The sequence below is a fragment of the Caretta caretta genome, chromosome 1 (genome assembly GCF_965140235.1).
Source record: "Caretta caretta isolate rCarCar2 chromosome 1, rCarCar1.hap1, whole genome shotgun sequence".
NCBI lineage: Eukaryota > Metazoa > Chordata > Testudines > Cheloniidae > Caretta > Caretta caretta.
In genome coordinates this window covers 76,548,996-76,567,596 of record NC_134206.1, presented here as the reverse complement: position 1 = coordinate 76,567,596, position 18,601 = coordinate 76,548,996, and the positions used below count along the sequence as shown (strand labels likewise).

The 18,601-nt window shown below is 41.1% G+C and overlaps 1 protein-coding gene across 1 annotated transcript in view; it reads left to right on the top strand.

Moving 5' to 3' along the window:
• KLHL1 (kelch like family member 1) overlaps window positions 1-18,601 on the top strand; it is a 452,588-nt gene that overhangs the window by 258,473 nt on the left and 175,514 nt on the right. The window contains exon 5 of the mRNA XM_048851948.2: window positions 2,215-2,427. Coding sequence (XP_048707905.2) covers window positions 2,215-2,427 — 213 coding nt within the window. The remainder of the gene's footprint in view (window positions 1-2,214; window positions 2,428-18,601) is intronic.

The following is an 18,601-nucleotide window of genomic DNA, read 5'->3' as shown; positions in this document are numbered from 1 at the left end:
GCAGATGACGGAACGAGGAGTAATGGTCACAAGCTGCAGTGGGGGAGGTTTAGATTGGATATTAGGAAACTTTTTTTCACTAAGAGGGTGGTGAAACACTGGAATGCGTTACCTAGGGAGGTGGTAGAATCTCCTTCCTTAGAGGTTTTTAAGGTCAGGCTTGACAAAGCCCTGGCTGGGATGATTTAACTGGGAATTGGTCCTGCTTCGAGCAGGGGGTTGGACTAGATGACCTTCTGGGGTCCCTTCCAACCCTGATATTCTATGATTCTAATAAAAGTGCAACTCTTTGTGTGTATAGATATAGACACACAGGCAGATATTTACAAGTTTTAAATTAAAAACAAGGGTTTATAATGGAAAGTATTTCACAACCGCTACTACAAGCATCAGATCTACTTTATAAACTGTGTGTGGGTACACTGTGTTTTTTTATATTGTATACACACACAGCCACTCTCTATCTTTCAGTTTCTTTCTCAGGTACGTACATACATACACACACGCGGTGTATATGTATGTATACACATTATAGAATATGTTCAATATACCTGGGGCCTCTGACTCAAGGGTACAGTAATGGAATGCAGAGCCTTTCATCATTTTGTCATATCTAAGTCCTTGATGACTCAGTCATTATGATTTGGTACCTCATATAAAATAAGTTGGTGGTTTCCATTCTTAGTGGACGGTTGTCCATGTCTCCCCAAAAACAAACCACTGTAACTGGTGCTAACTTTAAACTACATTGATAGTCTGAGGCTATGTCTACCCTTGGAGCTAGGGCTGTGATTCCCAGCTTGAGTAGACATACTTGCGCTCACCCTCATTGAGCTAGCAGACTAAAAATAGTGTAACTGTGATAGCACTGGCAGTGGCGAACAGCGACATGGGCTAGCTGCCCTGAGTACAAACCAACCTGGACCCTGTGGGTATGTATTTGTGACAGCTAGCCCATGCTGCCGCTTTCCACTTCCCATGCTACCGCCACTACCTCTATAAGAGCTAACATAAGGAAGTCTACTCAAAATGTGAATTACACTCCCAGCTCCTGGTGTAAATGTAGCCCAAGAACTGAATGGATATGGAGACAGAATTACTTCTCACCCCATTGGGTGCCTACCTCTTTTCCTACTTCCTCTTAAATTCCTTGTCTGTACCTTTGTCATTTCTCATCTCCTTCTCTTTTTTCTGCCCTGCCCCTCATCTCACTTTAGATGTATCCAGAATCACAATCCTTTCTCACTACTGGACTATCTCTCTCCCCTCTTTAGACCTTTTCATTGGCTTCCCATCCCCTTTCATATCTAGGTAAGTCTTTCACCAATGAGAAGGCCCTGTGCCTCCAACATAACCCTCCAAATCTTTGTGAATCTCAAGAATTTTGTAAGAATTTTCAGTTCTTTCTGAATGAGCAAACTCTGCCTCAGTGGACAAAATTGGAGGAATCTCTGCTGAGGAAGCCTTGCATAAGTAATCCTCCTTCCATGCACTTTTCCTGTGAGTTTTCTTATGAGAGGGCACAATCAAACCTTCAGGATTCAGCAAACTAAAATCATTTTCTGATTATTTCTTTGTCGTCATAAATGTTTTTATTACAACTTTTTAAAATTACTGTATACTGTTCTTGGCACTAACTTGGCTTGCTACAGTACGTTCCCACTAGAATCAAGAAATAACTGCAAACCTCAGTTCCTTGCTGTACCTTTTCCCCTATTTCTTCACACACTAAAACATCACCCACTCACTCACCCACACTCACGAATATAAATAAGTAACACAATCCTGAGCTAATTACGCTACTTACCCAGCAGACTGGGAAGAAAAAAATAGAGAAAGATGTAGTTTGTTTTTTTCTTTCTATACTTGATGTGCTCTGTTACTACAATGATGGGGCCCTATATACATATCTAAACAGACACACTGATCTTCACTAATTATCAGATGATGATTATTTACTTTTCCATTTATCGTTGTTCCCCTATTTCAGGTTGTTTATTGCACTCGTCTTCATAACACAGTTCCATAGTGTGACCCTCCCTTTGTATCCTGAGTTTTACAAGTATAGCTGTTTCATCCTAACATCCTGTTTCTCAAGGATCCTGTTAGGATAAGTGTGAAGGTCATTGACTAATCCTGTTGTTGTTTTTGTGGCTTTAGCAGCTGAATTAATTTTCCAGTAGGACTTACTCTGAAATACTTCTCTCTACATAGGATAACATAATGGAAGTTATTAGAAATCAAGAGTTTTTACTACTGCCGGCTGAAGAACTACATAAACTTCTTGCCAGTGATGATGTGAATGTTCCTGATGAAGAGACTATTTTCCATGCCTTAATGATGTGGGTTAAATATGACATGGCGAGGAGATGTAGTGACCTCAGTATGCTGCTTGCTTATATCAGATTACCACTGCTTCCACCACAGGTAATGCATTCTTTGTTTGTTTGTTTTTTGTAAAGTGGCATATGAATTAGTTATTACGAAAATAGCAATTCATAACTGGTAAATGTTTTATTTTTCTGATAGTTTACAAACAGTTCAAGGAGTGGAATTCAAATATTACAGATAGTTTAGTGATAATTTCTTTATCATCTCTAGATGACTATTCTCCATTCAGCTAGACTAGACTATCCTAAGAATGATTACTTACAATAAGGATGATGGGATTCACAAGGAGGATGTAGCTGCCTAAATTCAACATTTGGGAGCCATTGGCTTTCACAAAACCCCTGTTCAGCTGCTGACTAACACTGTAGGCACCTATAGTCCCTTATAGTTTCCACAGTTAGTCTCCAAGGTGCCTACATTTCACTTGCTAGCCACGTACACAACTGCCTAAGTCCTGACTTTACCCTGGAGGTTGGTGCTTGATTTACATTTATGCCTAAACCTCAACACAGTGCACAAACTAGACATTCCCCTACCTGTCTTGCCTTCAAGGCCTAATCTGGTAGGCATGGTTTGAGCAAGCTTAAACTCACACCGAAGATGACAGTGGCAGTTATGCCTTTCTCCCTCCACTAATAGCCTATACCCCATGGTTAGAGCACTCATTCAGCTTGTGGGAGACCTGAGTTCAAATCCTCTCTGCCTGATATGGAGTAGGGACCTGTACTTGTGCCTCTCACCTCTCAGAAGAGTGCTCTATCCCCTGAGCTATCGGATATCATAGAATCATAGAATATCAGGGTTGGAAGGGACCTCAGGAGATCATCTAGTCCAACCCCCTGCTCAAAGCAGGTCCAATCCCCAATTAAATCATCCCAGCCAGGGCTTTGTCAAGCCTGACCTTAAAAACTTCTAAGGAAGGAGATTCTACCACCTCCCTAGGTAATTCATTCCAGTGTTTCACCACCCTTCTAGTGAAAAGGTTTTTCCTAATATCCAACCTAAACCTCCCCCACTGCAACTTGAGACCATTACTCCTTGTCCTGTCATCTTCTACCACTGAGAATAGTCTAGAACCATCTTCTTTGGAATCACCTCTCAGGTAGCTGAAAGCAGCTATCAAATCCCCCTTCATTCTTCTCTTCTGCAGACTAAACAATTCCAGTTCCCTCAGCCTCTCCTCATAAGTCATGTGTTCCAGTCATACTGGGGCAAGTTTCTCTCTCTCACCTGTTGGAGCTGATTCACAGTGCATAAATACTTAATGCTATCCTGTGTTTATGTAGAATATTATCTTACCTGAAATTCAGACAGAAGTTGGTGAATGTTTGTATAGGTGGTGTAATTTACTGGTTTGTTCTCATTTCTTGGAGCCACCTGCCAAATATATGAAGTGAACAAAGAACTGCATATTTCAGTTATTTGTTGGCAATTGGTTGCATTCTGAATATTTTAAACTTTTGACTCTGAAATGTTTTTTGCTGTTTACTGGCAGCTTGGATCTGTAGCTTCAGCTAATGGTCATACCAGACATTGTCTTATTAAACATTCAACGTTATTTTAATTTCATGTTATCTTTCTGGATGTATTTTACTATATTTTTTGACTAAAGTTTTAATTAGGTTTTAATAGAATAAAATACAGCCCAAGGGAATGGCTGAGGAGACACTCACAGTTTTTGGATGAAGTGTATAGAGAATTTTTGGAACATGTTGGGGTAATCTATGCTTAAAACTGTTATATGTACTATACCTTTAAATTTCTGCTCATCTGCAGAGATAAAAGCTTTTCTGTTCTCAGTTGCTCAGAGGGAAGACCTGTATTATGCTCTCCTGTGGAGACTTTACTTTTGATGGTGGTTGTTGGTTTATTAAAATTTAAACACATTTTTTAGTCTGAAAGTATGTTTTTCTCTGTGTAATGTAATATCAAGGCCTTTTTAAAATCCAGTATGTGTTGTATCTCATTTTTTTCAAGACTGAAATATAAATTTGTAGCTAAGTGATTTTAGTAAATTAGGTGTTAGGTTCTGTACAAAGTATAACAGGGTCACTTGGACCTAATGATTGTAAAATAACAATATAGACAACTGTTTAAAACTACTTTTCTATTTACAACTCTTTAAAGAGAAACTCTCATGGCAAATTTACCTCCAAATTTAAGGGAAAAAAGTGAAAGAACGTTCATAAAAACCAATAGAAATATATAAACTTCAATAGAATTGTATTTTAATTCCTGTAGTGTTTGCATAGCAGTCCAGTCGGTGCAGCCTTATGTCAGTGTATGAGAATTCAGAAGTTAAATTGATTAGAAAAGAGAAATTAAATAGTACATTTCAATTATCTGAGCACAGAAGAATGCAAAAAGCAAACAATTAGCATAATTAGTGAAAAGTAAGCTAGATTTTTTTTTCCAAATTCTATTTTGGAAATCTAATGTCACAATGATGGAATATTAAATCACTTCAATTTATGAGTTGAAAGATGTTTTGTCAGCCTTGCAAACTACCCCAGAGATCTAAAGGGAACTTACAGCTTATTAGGGTTTGCCCCTCATCACTAGAGCTGAGCAAAAATCTGAATTTCCATCCTGTGGGAAATTCCACTATTCCAACATTTGTCCTGATGTGAGATGGAAACAAAAAGTTGAAATATATTTTTCCCATAGAATGAAACGTTCAGAATAATTTTGATTTGGAAATGTTGAAACTTTTTGTTTGAAGTCAATTTGACATTAAACTATAAGGCCTAAGGTCCTTTAGTGCCTCAGGGGAATTGTAGTGTGGGTGACTTATCCCCTCATTCTTCCTTATGAGCCTGGCTACTTGGTCACACTACATCTCCCATAATGCACTACATGACTGTCAGAGGAGGCAGCACCTCATGGGGAATGTATTCCAGTCATTGAGCACGGTCCGCAGGAAAGAATTAGGGCATGAGGCCCCTGAACTAGAAGGCACTAGGCTCTCTAGCACCATAGACAGATGCATTTTAATGTCAAACTGACTTGAAAGAAATTATTTTGGTTCAGTTAAACAAACTGAAATGTTTAGACTTGGGCCAAACCAACCTGAAATGAACTATTTTCAGTTTTCCTCATGGAAAATCAAATAAGTTTGGCAAAATTGATTTTTTTTTCCTGCAGAAATCACACTTTTCATCAAAAAATCATTTTGACAGAATATTCCCAACTGGCTGTACTCATCACCAGTAATAATCAGTTTTAACTTACCATTGCTGTTGACAATGCATTGGCCAAAAAGGGATCCAGCTCAGTCTCTGGTAAAATCAGCAAAGATATAACTTAGAATATATTTAACCCTCCTAATGTTTTGCAGTCTCTCTGACCCCAACCCCCATTAAAATTGTAATAGAAATTTTCATGCCAAACCTGTTTCTATTCATACATTTAGTATCTTCAAACTAGGATGACATCAATCTTTCTGCATTGGTTTTATTATCCTTGGTTTTATCCTCCTATCTGTTCTGATTTTTTTGCTACCAAAAAAACCAGACTAAAAAGGTAATGGGGTCAGTTTACATTGAGGAATCAATGGGGAAAATGAAAGTACTACACTTCCAAGGTCTTTGAGGGTCTCTTGGACCCCAAACATTTACAAAAATTTAAATAAAACATAAGAGGCAAACCTCTGCCTTTTCTTTATGTATTCTCATCCTATGATGAGGACAACCTGTTAGCATTGGTTTTGTCTGCATACTTGTGGTTTTAGTGTAGTGGGGAAAAAAGACACTCAAGTTAGACCCCTAATTATGCAAGTATCAGGAATCAGATTGTTTTTCATTCTGAGGCAGCAGTTCTGATATGTTTATATGAACCTTTTAGCAGTTTTTATCTTCATAGTCTTAGTAGGGTTTGTTTTTTCAAAAAATGTACTAAAAGGACTTTTGGGGTCTGTGAGACCAAGGTAACATTTGCCTCATGTATATCGCAATTGTCCAGGAAATTGAGTTTCCTTGAATATAATACTGTACCTTCAAAATGATTTTTTTGGAAGCCTACACTTTCTGGGGAAAACACAATTATGGGATTTATTTTTTCTTGCAATCCTGTGCTTGATGGATGCTGTTACTGGGTCAAAGACTCATTGTTGCACTGAACATACACATTCAGACATGCAATGTGTATGTTTGAATTTTGTTGAATTGCACTTGGCCTAATCTTTGAGTAAGAGAATTATGTTCCTCAGGGACTTGGGTTCAGATATGATGAAACCACTGGTGCAAGAAAGGAAAACTTCAGGCTTGCCTCCTTCTACTAGGGAAGGACTGTCTAGGTACTGATGTGCTAGGTACTGATCCAGAGCCTAAAGAGGTTACATCTGTTCCAGAGAATGAAACAGAAAACACATCTAAAATGTGCAAAGTTATAAAAACTGGCGTGTTCAAAACATGTCACCTTTTTGCTCTGTTTGTTCACAGTACTGATGTCATTTACCACCACATTGTTGTGTTTGTATCTTTTTATATTGTTACTGTTATCTATTTTCACTGTCTGAAGATTGGGTCAGTTAGACCCCAACAGCTTACATAGTGTGTAGCTTTTATAAAAAAACTGTTTGATCATGGGGTCGGTTAGAACCCAACACAAGTACTGAGTGGTGCGCTTCTCAATCTCGGAAAGTTTTAACTAGTTCATATTTTTATATTTCACTGGTTACAATAAAGTCAGTTTTTAATGAATCCCTGTTTGTTTTTTCAAATTTTGACATACTTGAGGTCTCAAAGACCCCAATGTGGAATAATTGGCTTATTTTTGGTCCAATATGAGGATTAAAAAATATATCTAATGAGCAAGAGGGCTATTTAAAAATAGCCCCATAGCCATACTTTATTTTTTTAATAACACAGGACAGTATCATACCCTACACCCACTGTTCCCATATAGAAATAAGGAAACTGATCTCTCAGCAGTATGAAAAAGTGGGTGAGGTAACATCTTTTATTGGATCAACTTCAGTTGGTGAGAGACAAGCTTTCAAGTCACACAGAGCTCTTCTTCAACTCTGAGAAAGGAGCTTCCAGCTTCACAGCAAAATGCAAGGTGGAACAGATTGTTTAGCCTAAGACATTAGCACACATTGTAAAGGACCATTCAAGGTGGATGACCAATAAACGCCTCTTCAGTCATAGGACAAAGGGGGGGAAGGGGGTTAGTGGTTATAGATTGGATTTATGGCTTATTACAACAGTGTCTCGGTTCAGTTCAGGATTTTTGGTGTCTAGCAGAGTAATGAATTTAAGCTCCCAGTCTTGTCTTTTGAAAATGTTGTGCAGGTTTTCTGTGAGGATAAGGACTGATAGGTCAGATAAAAAGCTTTGTGTGGCTCAAACTTGTCTCTATCACCAACAGAAGTTGATCCAATAAAATATGTTATCTCACCCACCTTGTCTCCCTAGGATTCTGAGACTAACACAGCTACAATTACACTGCTTATCTCAGCAGTGTGGTTTTCTTCACGCTGTTCTATTTAGGGATAGTGGAGGTCAAACAGAGATGACCCTGCACAGAGAGTGCCTCAGGTGAGTGAGAACAGGGGGAATGATGCAGCAGAGGCAGCAGTTCCTAGTTCTAAACCATCAGTCCCCAAACTGTGGGGTGGGCCCCCCCAGGAGGGAGCAAAGGAATATTCAGGGGGCAGGGCCCAGGCCAGCCCACCCAGCCCCACTCGACCCCAGCCCAGCTCCACTCCTCCCCAGCTAGGTTTGCCAACCCTCCAGGATTGTTGTGGAGTCTCCAGCAATTAAAGATTATCTTTTAATTAAAGATTATGTGTTGAAACCTCCGTGTCCAACTGAAATTGGCAACCCTACTCCCAGCCACAGCTCCGGCCCCAGACACAGTTCCACTCCATCCCCTGTTCTTCCCCAAGCAAGCTCTGCCCTCATTCCCTCTCTTCCCTCAGGCCAGCTCCACCTCTAGCTTCAGCTCCTCCCCCATCCCCAGTTCTGCCTCCAGCTCTGCCTTCAGGCCAAGCTCCTCTGCCAAGCCACCTGTGCTGTATTGAAGGGGAGGCCTGGTTAGATTTCATTACTGGTAAGGGGCGGGGGGGAGGGAGGAAGTGACAGGAAAAGTCACACCACTATTCTAAACTGTAAACACATGGTCTCCTCCCAGGAACCCTCCTCTTGGCCTCAGAGCAGCCTTGCAGGTGACCCCTTCACCTCAGTTTCCCTCTTGGATCCTCAGTAACTCCATTCAAATTTGTCCTCTAGTCCACCAACACAAATTTTTAACAAAACATAATTCAAAAAGTCCATAACATGAGTCCCAACACACAGTACATACCATCCCCAGTGCATGTAGTCCTTAAAACCTGGCTTTGTTTTTGCCATGCCCCTGTGTCTTCTGCCACACTAGCATCCCCCTGCCAGGACAGCCATTCCAGCCCTTCTTTCTGGGGACTTAACGTGCTCTTCCCAGCAGAAACTCCCACATCCTCTCTGGTGGAAACCTCTTGTCAAGGAAACATCTCTCACTGCCCTGGGCCCTCTCACAGTTTATCAGGGTCCAGCTCTCCAGAAAGCCTCTCTGATGCCCCCTTCCTTCCCCTTCCTTGGCTCCAGCTCTCCTCCTTAGAGCCAGTAGTCATCTCCCTCTGCTGCTCCTCCTAACTTCAGCCTTCTGGGTCTCTGGCTTGGACACCAGCCAGCAAATCCCACTTGCTGCTCTCCTGTTGCTCTACCAGGAACAAGCTTCTATGTCTGGCAGCTCTCATCTTCTGTGCCCTTCTCCTGACTGACTCTGTCTGCTGTGACTCCTAATTGACTTCTTATAGCCCCCAAGTGCTGCTCCTCCCCCTTAATTGGCCCAACTGGGAGCACCAGGACTGGAACAGGAGAGCTAACCCCAATTTTGTGTAATGGGTCAGCTACCCTGTTACATGCATCCTCTGTCCCTGGATAGGCAGAGATTTCTTCTTTCAGCTCAAGGAGATAGAAGGGCTAACACGCATGTGAAGGGACTCACCTTCACTCTAGTGAAGAAGAGACTAAGGAGCTCTTCTGGGCCTGTTCAGCACTATTGAGGTGTGCCTGCAAGGCTTATTCTGCCTTGAGTGGGAGGAGATTAGAAATGGAAACCTGCCACAGGAAGGGGAGGTGAACAGAAAGAGGGTTGTTCCACCTCAGTCTGCTGACAACACAGACAGGTCAGTTGAGACGGGGACAGTCACAGGCCATACCGCTCCCAAAGCTGTACATACCAGCTGTAAAGCAGTATGCCCCAAGAGGAGGGGCTGAATGTAGGCTCCACTAAGGGACTTCAATATACCAAGTCATAGAGCTGAATCCAGAAGAAATGACAGACAGGACCCATTTGCCTTTCTTTGTTTTCACCCAGATTCCCTCTCTCATCATGGAAAGAGGAGGGGAGAGGATCTTTCTTTTGCTGGTTTGTTTGGCTCAGAGAACACCTCATGTGCTACAAACTGGCGGGAAGGGGGAAAGATAGTATAAACAAGGGATAATCGGGTCTGGAGCAGGTTAAGGGAGCCTCTGCCTCCCACAAAATGATGGAGAATGTGGACATAATTATGCCCGATGCAAGGGGATAAAAAGCCTTAGAGGATAAAACTCAGCTGCTCTATGCAAGATAGAACCAGAGTAGTGCTAGAAGGTTAGTGGAGATGCAGCAGCAGCAAGTTGCTCAGAAACTGGAGTTCCAACAGCCGTTGTTGCAATGGTGAACCATCTAGCAGCAAGACCAGACCAAACAACAGCTGCTGAGAGAACTGATGTCCCTGCAGCAGGAGTTTCAAAAGGAAATACTGTAACAGGTGATAGCAGCCCTACTCCCCTAGGGAGCACCAGCAGATTGTGCTTCCGCCAAGATGGTTCCTCAGCTTCACTGGTACAGGCAAACTAAGATGGATCCGGACAATGACCCTGAAGCAGTGGTGAGCTGGAGCCGGTTCACTAGAACCAGTTGTTAAATTTAGAAGCCCTTTTAGCACCGGTTGCTCTGTGAGGGATAACTGGTTCTAAAATGGCTTCTAAATTTAACCGGCCAAAAATGGCGCCTTAGGTGCCAACTCCACGGGTCCTCCAGCCCTGAAGCACCCAAGGGGAAAATTTGGTGGGTGCAGCCCCACCCCCAGCCCCACCTCACCTCACCTCTGCTCCGCCTCCTCCCCTAAACGCGCCACCCCGCTCTGCTTCTCTGCCTCCCCAGCTTACCGTGAATCAGCTGTTCGCGCTGGAAGCCAGGGTGGGATGACAAGCAAGCTGCGGGTTCCCACTCAGGCCCAGGGAGGCGGAGGCAGAGCAGGGGAGGGGGGGCACGAGAAGGGCCACCTGCACTGCAGCAGGTAACCCGGGGGGGGGGGCGCAGGGGAACCGCTCCCCACCTCAGTTCACCTCTGGCACCCTTGGCTTGAGCGGGAAGCTGCGGCCTGCTTCTCAGTCCTCCCTGGCTTCCCCCCGAACAGCTGATTTGCGGGAAGCAGGGGGTGGGGGGCACAGAGAAGCAGAGCAGGGCGGCTCATTCAGAGGAGGAGGCGGAGCAGATGGGAGGTGAGCTGGGCCAGGCGCAGGGTGGGGAGCTGCTGGTGGGGGCTCTGCACCCACCAAATTTTCCCCGTGGGTGCTCCAGCCCCGGAGCACCCAGGGAGTCGGTGCCTAAGGCACCACTTTTGATGTGATCAGTGCGGGAGCGGCCACTCCCTCGCCCCTAGGAGCCAGAGGGACCTGCCGGCTGCTACCTGGGACAGCTCCCAGGAAAGCACCACCAGGACTCCCCACCTCGCCCCCCCAGCAGGTGCCTCTGGCTCTTAGGGGTGGGGTGGGCACCCACTACGGTGGCCCATGAGACCCTCCTGCCTGGTTCTGGGGGCAGTCAGGGGAGGGGGGTGGATGGGGCAGGGGTCCTGACGGGGGGGCGGGGCATCAAAGAACACAGGGTAGTTGGACGGGGTAGGAGTCCCAGGGGGCAGAAGTGGGCAACAACCCCCTCGTGGGGTGAGGAGGGAACCCGTTAAGATTTTGGCAGCTCATCACTTCCCTGAAGTCTTTTCAGTTACATTTGAGATGGTGTCACTAGAAGCCTGGTGGCCCCTAGAACAATAGCCTTTGATTCTGGACTCGTACGTGACAGGTATGGCACAGGCAGCTTATCGTAATCTGGATTTGGAGCAGGCCAAAGATTACAAGCAAGTGCAGTCTGTCATTTTGGACTATTTGGGCATTTCCAAAGAGACCTACCATCAGTGGTTTAGATCCGAGAACTACCCCATGAGGACAAGACCCTGAATGGTAGTGCAATGTTTAAGACAATGCAGTTGGAATTGTTTCCACCCAGAGGAAAGATCAGGGGTTCAAGTGGCCAAGGCCATTGTGATAGAACAATGTATAAAGCTGTTACCCATGCAAGGCAGGGAGTTGGTACTACAGCATCGCCTGGGGACATTATTTGAAGGGGTTAGGCTGATGGAGGACTTTGTAGAAGCTGAAGGATCACTAGAGGCAGAATCACTCAAGATACTGGCAGGACGGGGGATAGAATGGTGAGGGGCCTGGGAGGGTGGGCCAGAGTCAGTAACAATCTCTGGTGCCTGATCTTGATGATCTGACCTCCCCTCAGATCAGGAGCAGTCCAAGGGGGGGCAAGAGTGCAAATATAACACTGCCAGTGGGACTGCAGTACACCCCAAGAGGAGGGGTGGATTTCAGCCCCACTAAGGGGCAACGGACTGCTAGACCAAGCTCATAAAATTGAATCCAGAAAGTTTGACTGAGACAAGCCACCTTTGCCTTTCTTTGTTTTCACCCAGATTCCCCTCTCTCATCAGGGAACTGGGGTTGGGGGGGGGGGGAACAGAAGGACTTTTCGTTTGTTTGTTTGACTCAAAAAAACCCTCGTGTGCCACAGACTGGGGGGAAAGAGTATAAATGATGGACAGCAGCATCTGGTGGGGATTGAGGAGTTCCTGCCCCCCACAATGGGCCATAGGCAAAGATGCTTCTTTTTTCTGTTTTATTTCTCTTTTTAAAAAAATGTTATTTTAAACCTGACAGTGTGACTTTGTATATTTATAGTCAAACATTTTGAAACATTTTTAAGTTGAGATTTTTTTAATCAAAATATAAAAACAGCCCTTCCACCCTTAAGTATTAATACTAGGTTTTTAATTATCTGCATGACATGAATAAGTAGTAATTTTGTTTCACTGATAATACTACCTATATATTATAGCTCATATATATTACTTTTTATCAATAGATCTCAAAGCACTTTACAAAGGGGGTCAGTATCAGTAGTTCATCCAGGGAATGTGGGAAGGAGGATTAAGGGAGAAATATTTTCCACCTAGCAATATAGTAGCAGTTCACTACATGAACAGACACTGATACTGAAAGGTCTCTATTCAGCAGGAAAAATATTGCCACAACTAAAGGACTCAAGGAAAAAGCAAGCAGAATGATAGGAAAGAAATCAAGATAAAAAGAACAATCATAAATCACAATACCAAGATTTATACACTGTTACATAGTGAGTTATTATTCTTTTTACTTTCCAACATAAAATTTGGGATAAAGGGAACACTGTCAAGAATGACATATTTCAAGGTTCAGTGTAGACTGTTCATTTTTTAATCTCTGCACAATGCAGAAAAATCTATCAGTGCATAATACTTTGTACTTTTATAGCATTGTTAATCTTCCAAGCACTTTGCAAACATTAACCAGATCTCATAACAACCTCACATGGCACATAAGTATTATTATTGATACTTTACAAATGGAGAGGTGAGGCTGGCTGGTTAAGGGACCTGATCCAGCCCCAGTTGACAACAAGAACACCCCTCCCTTTGACATTAGTAGCCAGAAGATGTGGTATTAACGTATTAATTCAGTGGATCTATTCATGTGAGTAAAATGGAACGTATATTTGAGTGTTTACAGGGTCTGGTTCTATGTGATTTACTCAACGCTATTTGATTCAGGATCAGAACCATAAATGGATAGACAGCCAGGATCAGAAGACAATTCCTGGTTCTCAGTCTTGTGTGTAGATCAGATAATAGATTCATAGATTCCAAGGCCAGAAGGGACCACTGTGATCATTTAATTTGATCTCTAACACAGGCCGTAGAACTTCCCAAAAATAATTCCTAGAGCAGATCTCTCAGAAAAAAAACAACCTATCTTGATTTAAAAATTGTCAGTGATGGAGAATTCATAATGATGCTTGCTAAATTTGTTCCAGTGGTTAATTACTCTTACTGTCAAAAGTATGTTTTATTTCCAGTCTGAATTTGTCTAGCTTCAGCTTCCAGCAGTGGATCATGTTATACCTTTCTCTCTCAGACTGAAGAGCCCATTATTACATTTGTTCCCCAGGCAAATACAGTACTTAAAAACTGTAATCAAGTCACCCCTTAACCTTCTCTTTGTTAAACTAAATATATTGAGTTCTTTAAGTCTATCAGTATAAGGCATGTTTTCTAATCCTTTAGTCATTCTCATGCTTTTTCTCTGAACCCTCTCTGATTTATCAATATCCTATTTGAATTGTGGACACACAACTGGGCACTGTATTCCAGCAATGGGCACACCAGTGCCAAATATAGAAGTAAAAAAACCCTCTGCTCCTATTTGAGATCCCTACTGATGCTGTCAAAGATTCTGTGAGCCCTTTATGGCCACAGCCTTGTACTGGGAGCTCACGTTTGCCACGACCCCGCTTTTTTTTTTTTCTTTTCAGTCACTGCTTCTCAGGATAGAATTGTCCATGCTGTAAGTGTGCCTACATTCTTTGTTCCTAGATGTTTAGATTTACATTTAGCAATATTAAAATGCATATTGTAAGTATCCACGTTACTGAGTTATCTAGATTGCTCTAGATCAGTGACCTGTCCTCTTTATTATTTACTATTCCAACTTTTGTCATCTGCAAACATTTTTGATGATTTTATGTTTTATTCTATGTCATTGATAAAAATGTTAATCGCATAGGACCGGTGGGACCTCTCTAGAAACACACCCACTGAATTACTATTGTCTCTCTCAATTACATTTTGAGACCTATCAGATGACCAGTTTAAATCCATTTAATATGTGCCATGTTAATTTTATATTCTAGTTTTTCAATCAAAATGCTATGTGGTACCAAGTCAAGTGCTTTGCAGAAGTCAAAGCATATTACGTAAACAGCATTACCTTTATGAACTAAACTAATCATATCATCAAAAGATATCAAGTTAGTTTGACAGGATTTCCATAAATCCATGTTAATTTGCATTAATTACATTACCCTCCTTTATTTTGTTATTAATCGGGTCCTGTATGAGCTACTCCATTCTCTTAACAAGGCTTGATGTCAGGCTGATAGGCCTATAATTACCTGGGTCATCCCTGTTTAAATATTGGTATGACATTAGCTTTCTTCCAGTCTTTTGGAACTTCCCCAGTACTCCAAGACTTATTTAAAATCAACATTAACAGTCCAGTGAGAGCCTCAGCCAGCTCTTTAAAAACTGTTGGATGCAAGTTATCTGGACCTGCTGATTTAAAAATCTCTAACTTTCGTAGCTTCTGCTTAACATCCTCCAAAGATACTAGTGGAATGGAAAGAGTGTCATCATCACCATATGATGAGACCATATCATCTGTTTTTCCTCAAATTCAGAACAAAAATATTTATTGAACTGTTCTACCATCCAAATTTAGAGCCCAAATTTCAAAATAGTTTAGCACCAAGCAGCTCCTGTTTGCAATTGTGAATTCTAGCTTTTGAAAATCTGTCTTTTAATCTCTCTGTATTCATTTAGCAGCCATCCCTAAGAAATGTAAGTTTTTAAGGCTATGGGGTGGACTTACTATGTTACTCCTCATCTATCCAAGTTTCCACCATTTTTTTCCATTTGAACTTTGTAGGGCAAGTACGCATTAGATACATTTTCAAAGCACAATTATTTTAAAACTCCTGTTCTGATTTTACCAGACTTCCCACAAAACCTCTATCTTGGATTGAGATATCTCTAAAATTTCCAGATAACAAGTTTCTTTTTGTATGCAGTGTTGTACCTATGTTGGTCCCAGGATATTTGAGAGAGACAAAGTGGGTGAGGAAGTACCTTTTTTTATTAGACCAACCTCAGTTGGTGAGGGAGACAAGCTTTTGAATTACATTGAGCTGAGGAAGAACTTGTCTCTTTAGATATTACCTCACCCACAAGGTTTATATTTGGGCTTTTAGGAGACAGGATCTATCAACTGAGCTTATAATAGGAAGAACCATAAGTACTGACCATAATTTTCTTGAAAAGAGTCTCAAGGAGGATTATTTTAAATTTATATTTTGCTATTCTCCATATTTAAGATCATATAATCTAACCAAAAACATAATCCTGCACTATGAACCACTACTTTGAAGTTGTAGGTGTTCACTGGTATCTTAAGTGGTGCATACCATAAATATTTGTCTAATGCTAAGGCCATGTCTACATGTACAGCGTTGCAGCGGGACAACTATACTGATAGTTGCGTCTGGTGAAGACACTCTATGCTGATGGGAGACACCTCTCCCATCAGCATAAAAATAACATCCCTATGAGCATCAAACTATGTTGGTGGGAGAAGGTCTCCAGCCAACATAGTGCTGTGCACACGAGCACTTATATCAGTGTGATTTATGTCAGTTGGGGGGGGTAGAATATTCACACCTCTGAGCGAAATAAGTTTCGCTAACATATGTGGTAGTGTAGACATAGCGTAAGGAATTGCTTTAAGAAGTATATAGGAATTACTTCTAAATGAAAGTTAAGATAAAAATAAACATACAAGAGTATATATATATATATAAGGGGTTGAGGGCGGAGGAGAATACCTTTATTACCTAGGAGCTGAAAATTTACCTCCTGAGATTTTAATATATAATGGTATCAGTCAAATAAAGCACCATATCATTTTAATACCACTGAAAAGCCTTCTGGGGAGGAGCAAGGTCAACTTTAAGGACTAATCAGAGAACTTTGAAGGAGTAGTTTCAGATTCCCCCTTTTTTTTTTTTTCAAATCATCTCTTTAAAAAGCAAAGCATAAACCCTCCAGGTTATTCCCCCATTGAAAAGATTGTACTGAGATTCTTTTAAAATGAAGGTTTAAGTTTATAGCTTCTGTTTTAAGATACTTCATTTCAACTTCAAGTTGCAGTAATAATCTTGGTAATATAGTCACTATGTGTAATAGGATATCAAACTATCATTTGGAATTCAACTGAAATAATTTTTAGGACAAACCAATGAAGTATTAAGATATAAAAGGAAAATTTCATGAAGCTGAAAATGAAATGACACACCCATATGTGTTGCCATGGGAGCCTTAGTATGATTTTTTTTTCTTACTGTGATTTGTGTGAAGGCTCTGCTAAACCCACTGGGATTTTTCTTATTCAAATAATTATAAAATGGTTGGGTGCTTGACCCACATAATAAATATTTTCTATTAAAATAAAGTCAGAGTGTGTGTATTATATATACATAAATAAAACACTTCCTTATCATACATATTCTGAATACTCAATGTTCTTTGTGCACTATAAAGCACATATTCCTTTATTTCACAGAAGACTATTCAAGGAACATTGAAGTTGGATGGATCCCAGTAAGCATGTCAATTCCAAAGGATGAAACTGGATATTAAATTAGTTTCATTTTACACCTAAGTTCTTACCCAGCATCCAATACTGAAGTTTAGTGTAGTTGTGTGTTGGACAAAAATTAACCTACCTTTTTTCAGTTTATAAATTTCACAAAGAAATATATTTGTGGCTAAAAGGTTCCAGGATTGGTCTCTACACAGAGACTGATCTATTTTTAATGTGAAGCTTGAGTAAAATCAATTCTATTTTTTATTTCTGAGTATATTTAAACAAAAACAAAACAAAAATCCCAAAGAATTTTGAATACATATCCTTAAAATGGTTGAGCTGATTTTGTTCAAATTGTCTTGTTTTACGCATCTAATAGAGAGATAAGGAATAAGCCAAGGTTGAAGAAAATTGATTCATTGTTTTTCAAGGTTAATCATGTTTGAGGAAATTCCATGTATTTGTGATAGCATTTGCTGCTATTCTTTTTTGATTGACATAGTAAGTTAGTGTCTTAGAAGCTGAGGAACCATGTGATGCCCTTCAGCTTTAGATTAATCTAAACTCTGCGTTGACCCAATATTTGAGCTGATCTAAACACTGAGTCTGCAGCCTTCTGGAGGCTTTGATTTGAAGTGAGGGTGTATCCCATTCTTGTTGAGGTGAACCATTAGTGTTTTTTTTTTTTTGTGCGCCTTAAACCAGGGATCCAGTTACTAATTATACCAGATACTTAAGAGATTGATTTTCATCTACTGAATCATTCTAGATATTGGAATATTATGACAATATGTTATAAGCATTGAAGACTGGCATCTAGACATCCTGTCCCCTCACAGAACACAATGGTTTGCAGATAGCCTATGTCTGATGAAGCAATAAATGTGATATATAAAGCAATGGTGTTGAAAATTTCTCTTTTACAGTCTGAGCCCAACCCTACTGCAGCTAATAAAAAGCCTTTCATTGACTTCTCTGGGTGTTGGATCAGGCGCCAATTGAGTAGCAGCGAGGCTACCTACATGAATTAAGGTCTTGGGTCCAAATTTGTAAAGGTATTTAGGTGCCTAAAGATGCAGATAAGTACTTTAAAAAAACCCACTAGTTGCCTAGGAACCCAGTGGGAATTACGCATCTGGGCATGTTGGAAAATCGAGGCACCTAAATGCCTTTAAAATCTAGCCTCTGGTGCCCTTTAAGTTCTATGAACATGACATATTGGCCTTATTTATTTGGCATTGACAATATTTTTGGTGCTCTACAAAAGACAAAAACTTGCTTCTCAAAGGAGCTTACAATCTGATGAACCTTGGCACGATGATTTAGACATTTAGCTTTAATAGCTAATTCATCCAGTAATAATCCTCTCTCCAACAGACATGAAAAGTTACTTGGATGTTTAAAACATAAAGAAAGCTCCAGTGTACTGCAGAAATTGCTGTGGGCTCTGAATAAAGTTTTCCATGTTTTCATGTGTTTGTAGGATGAAGTCCTTGTGGAGGGATGTAGCACAATGACCAACTTAGTGATTCTGAGGTCATCCCTAGTATATAAAAAAAAATTGTGCTCCCTCATTCCAGTTGGTCATACTCGCTAACACACAC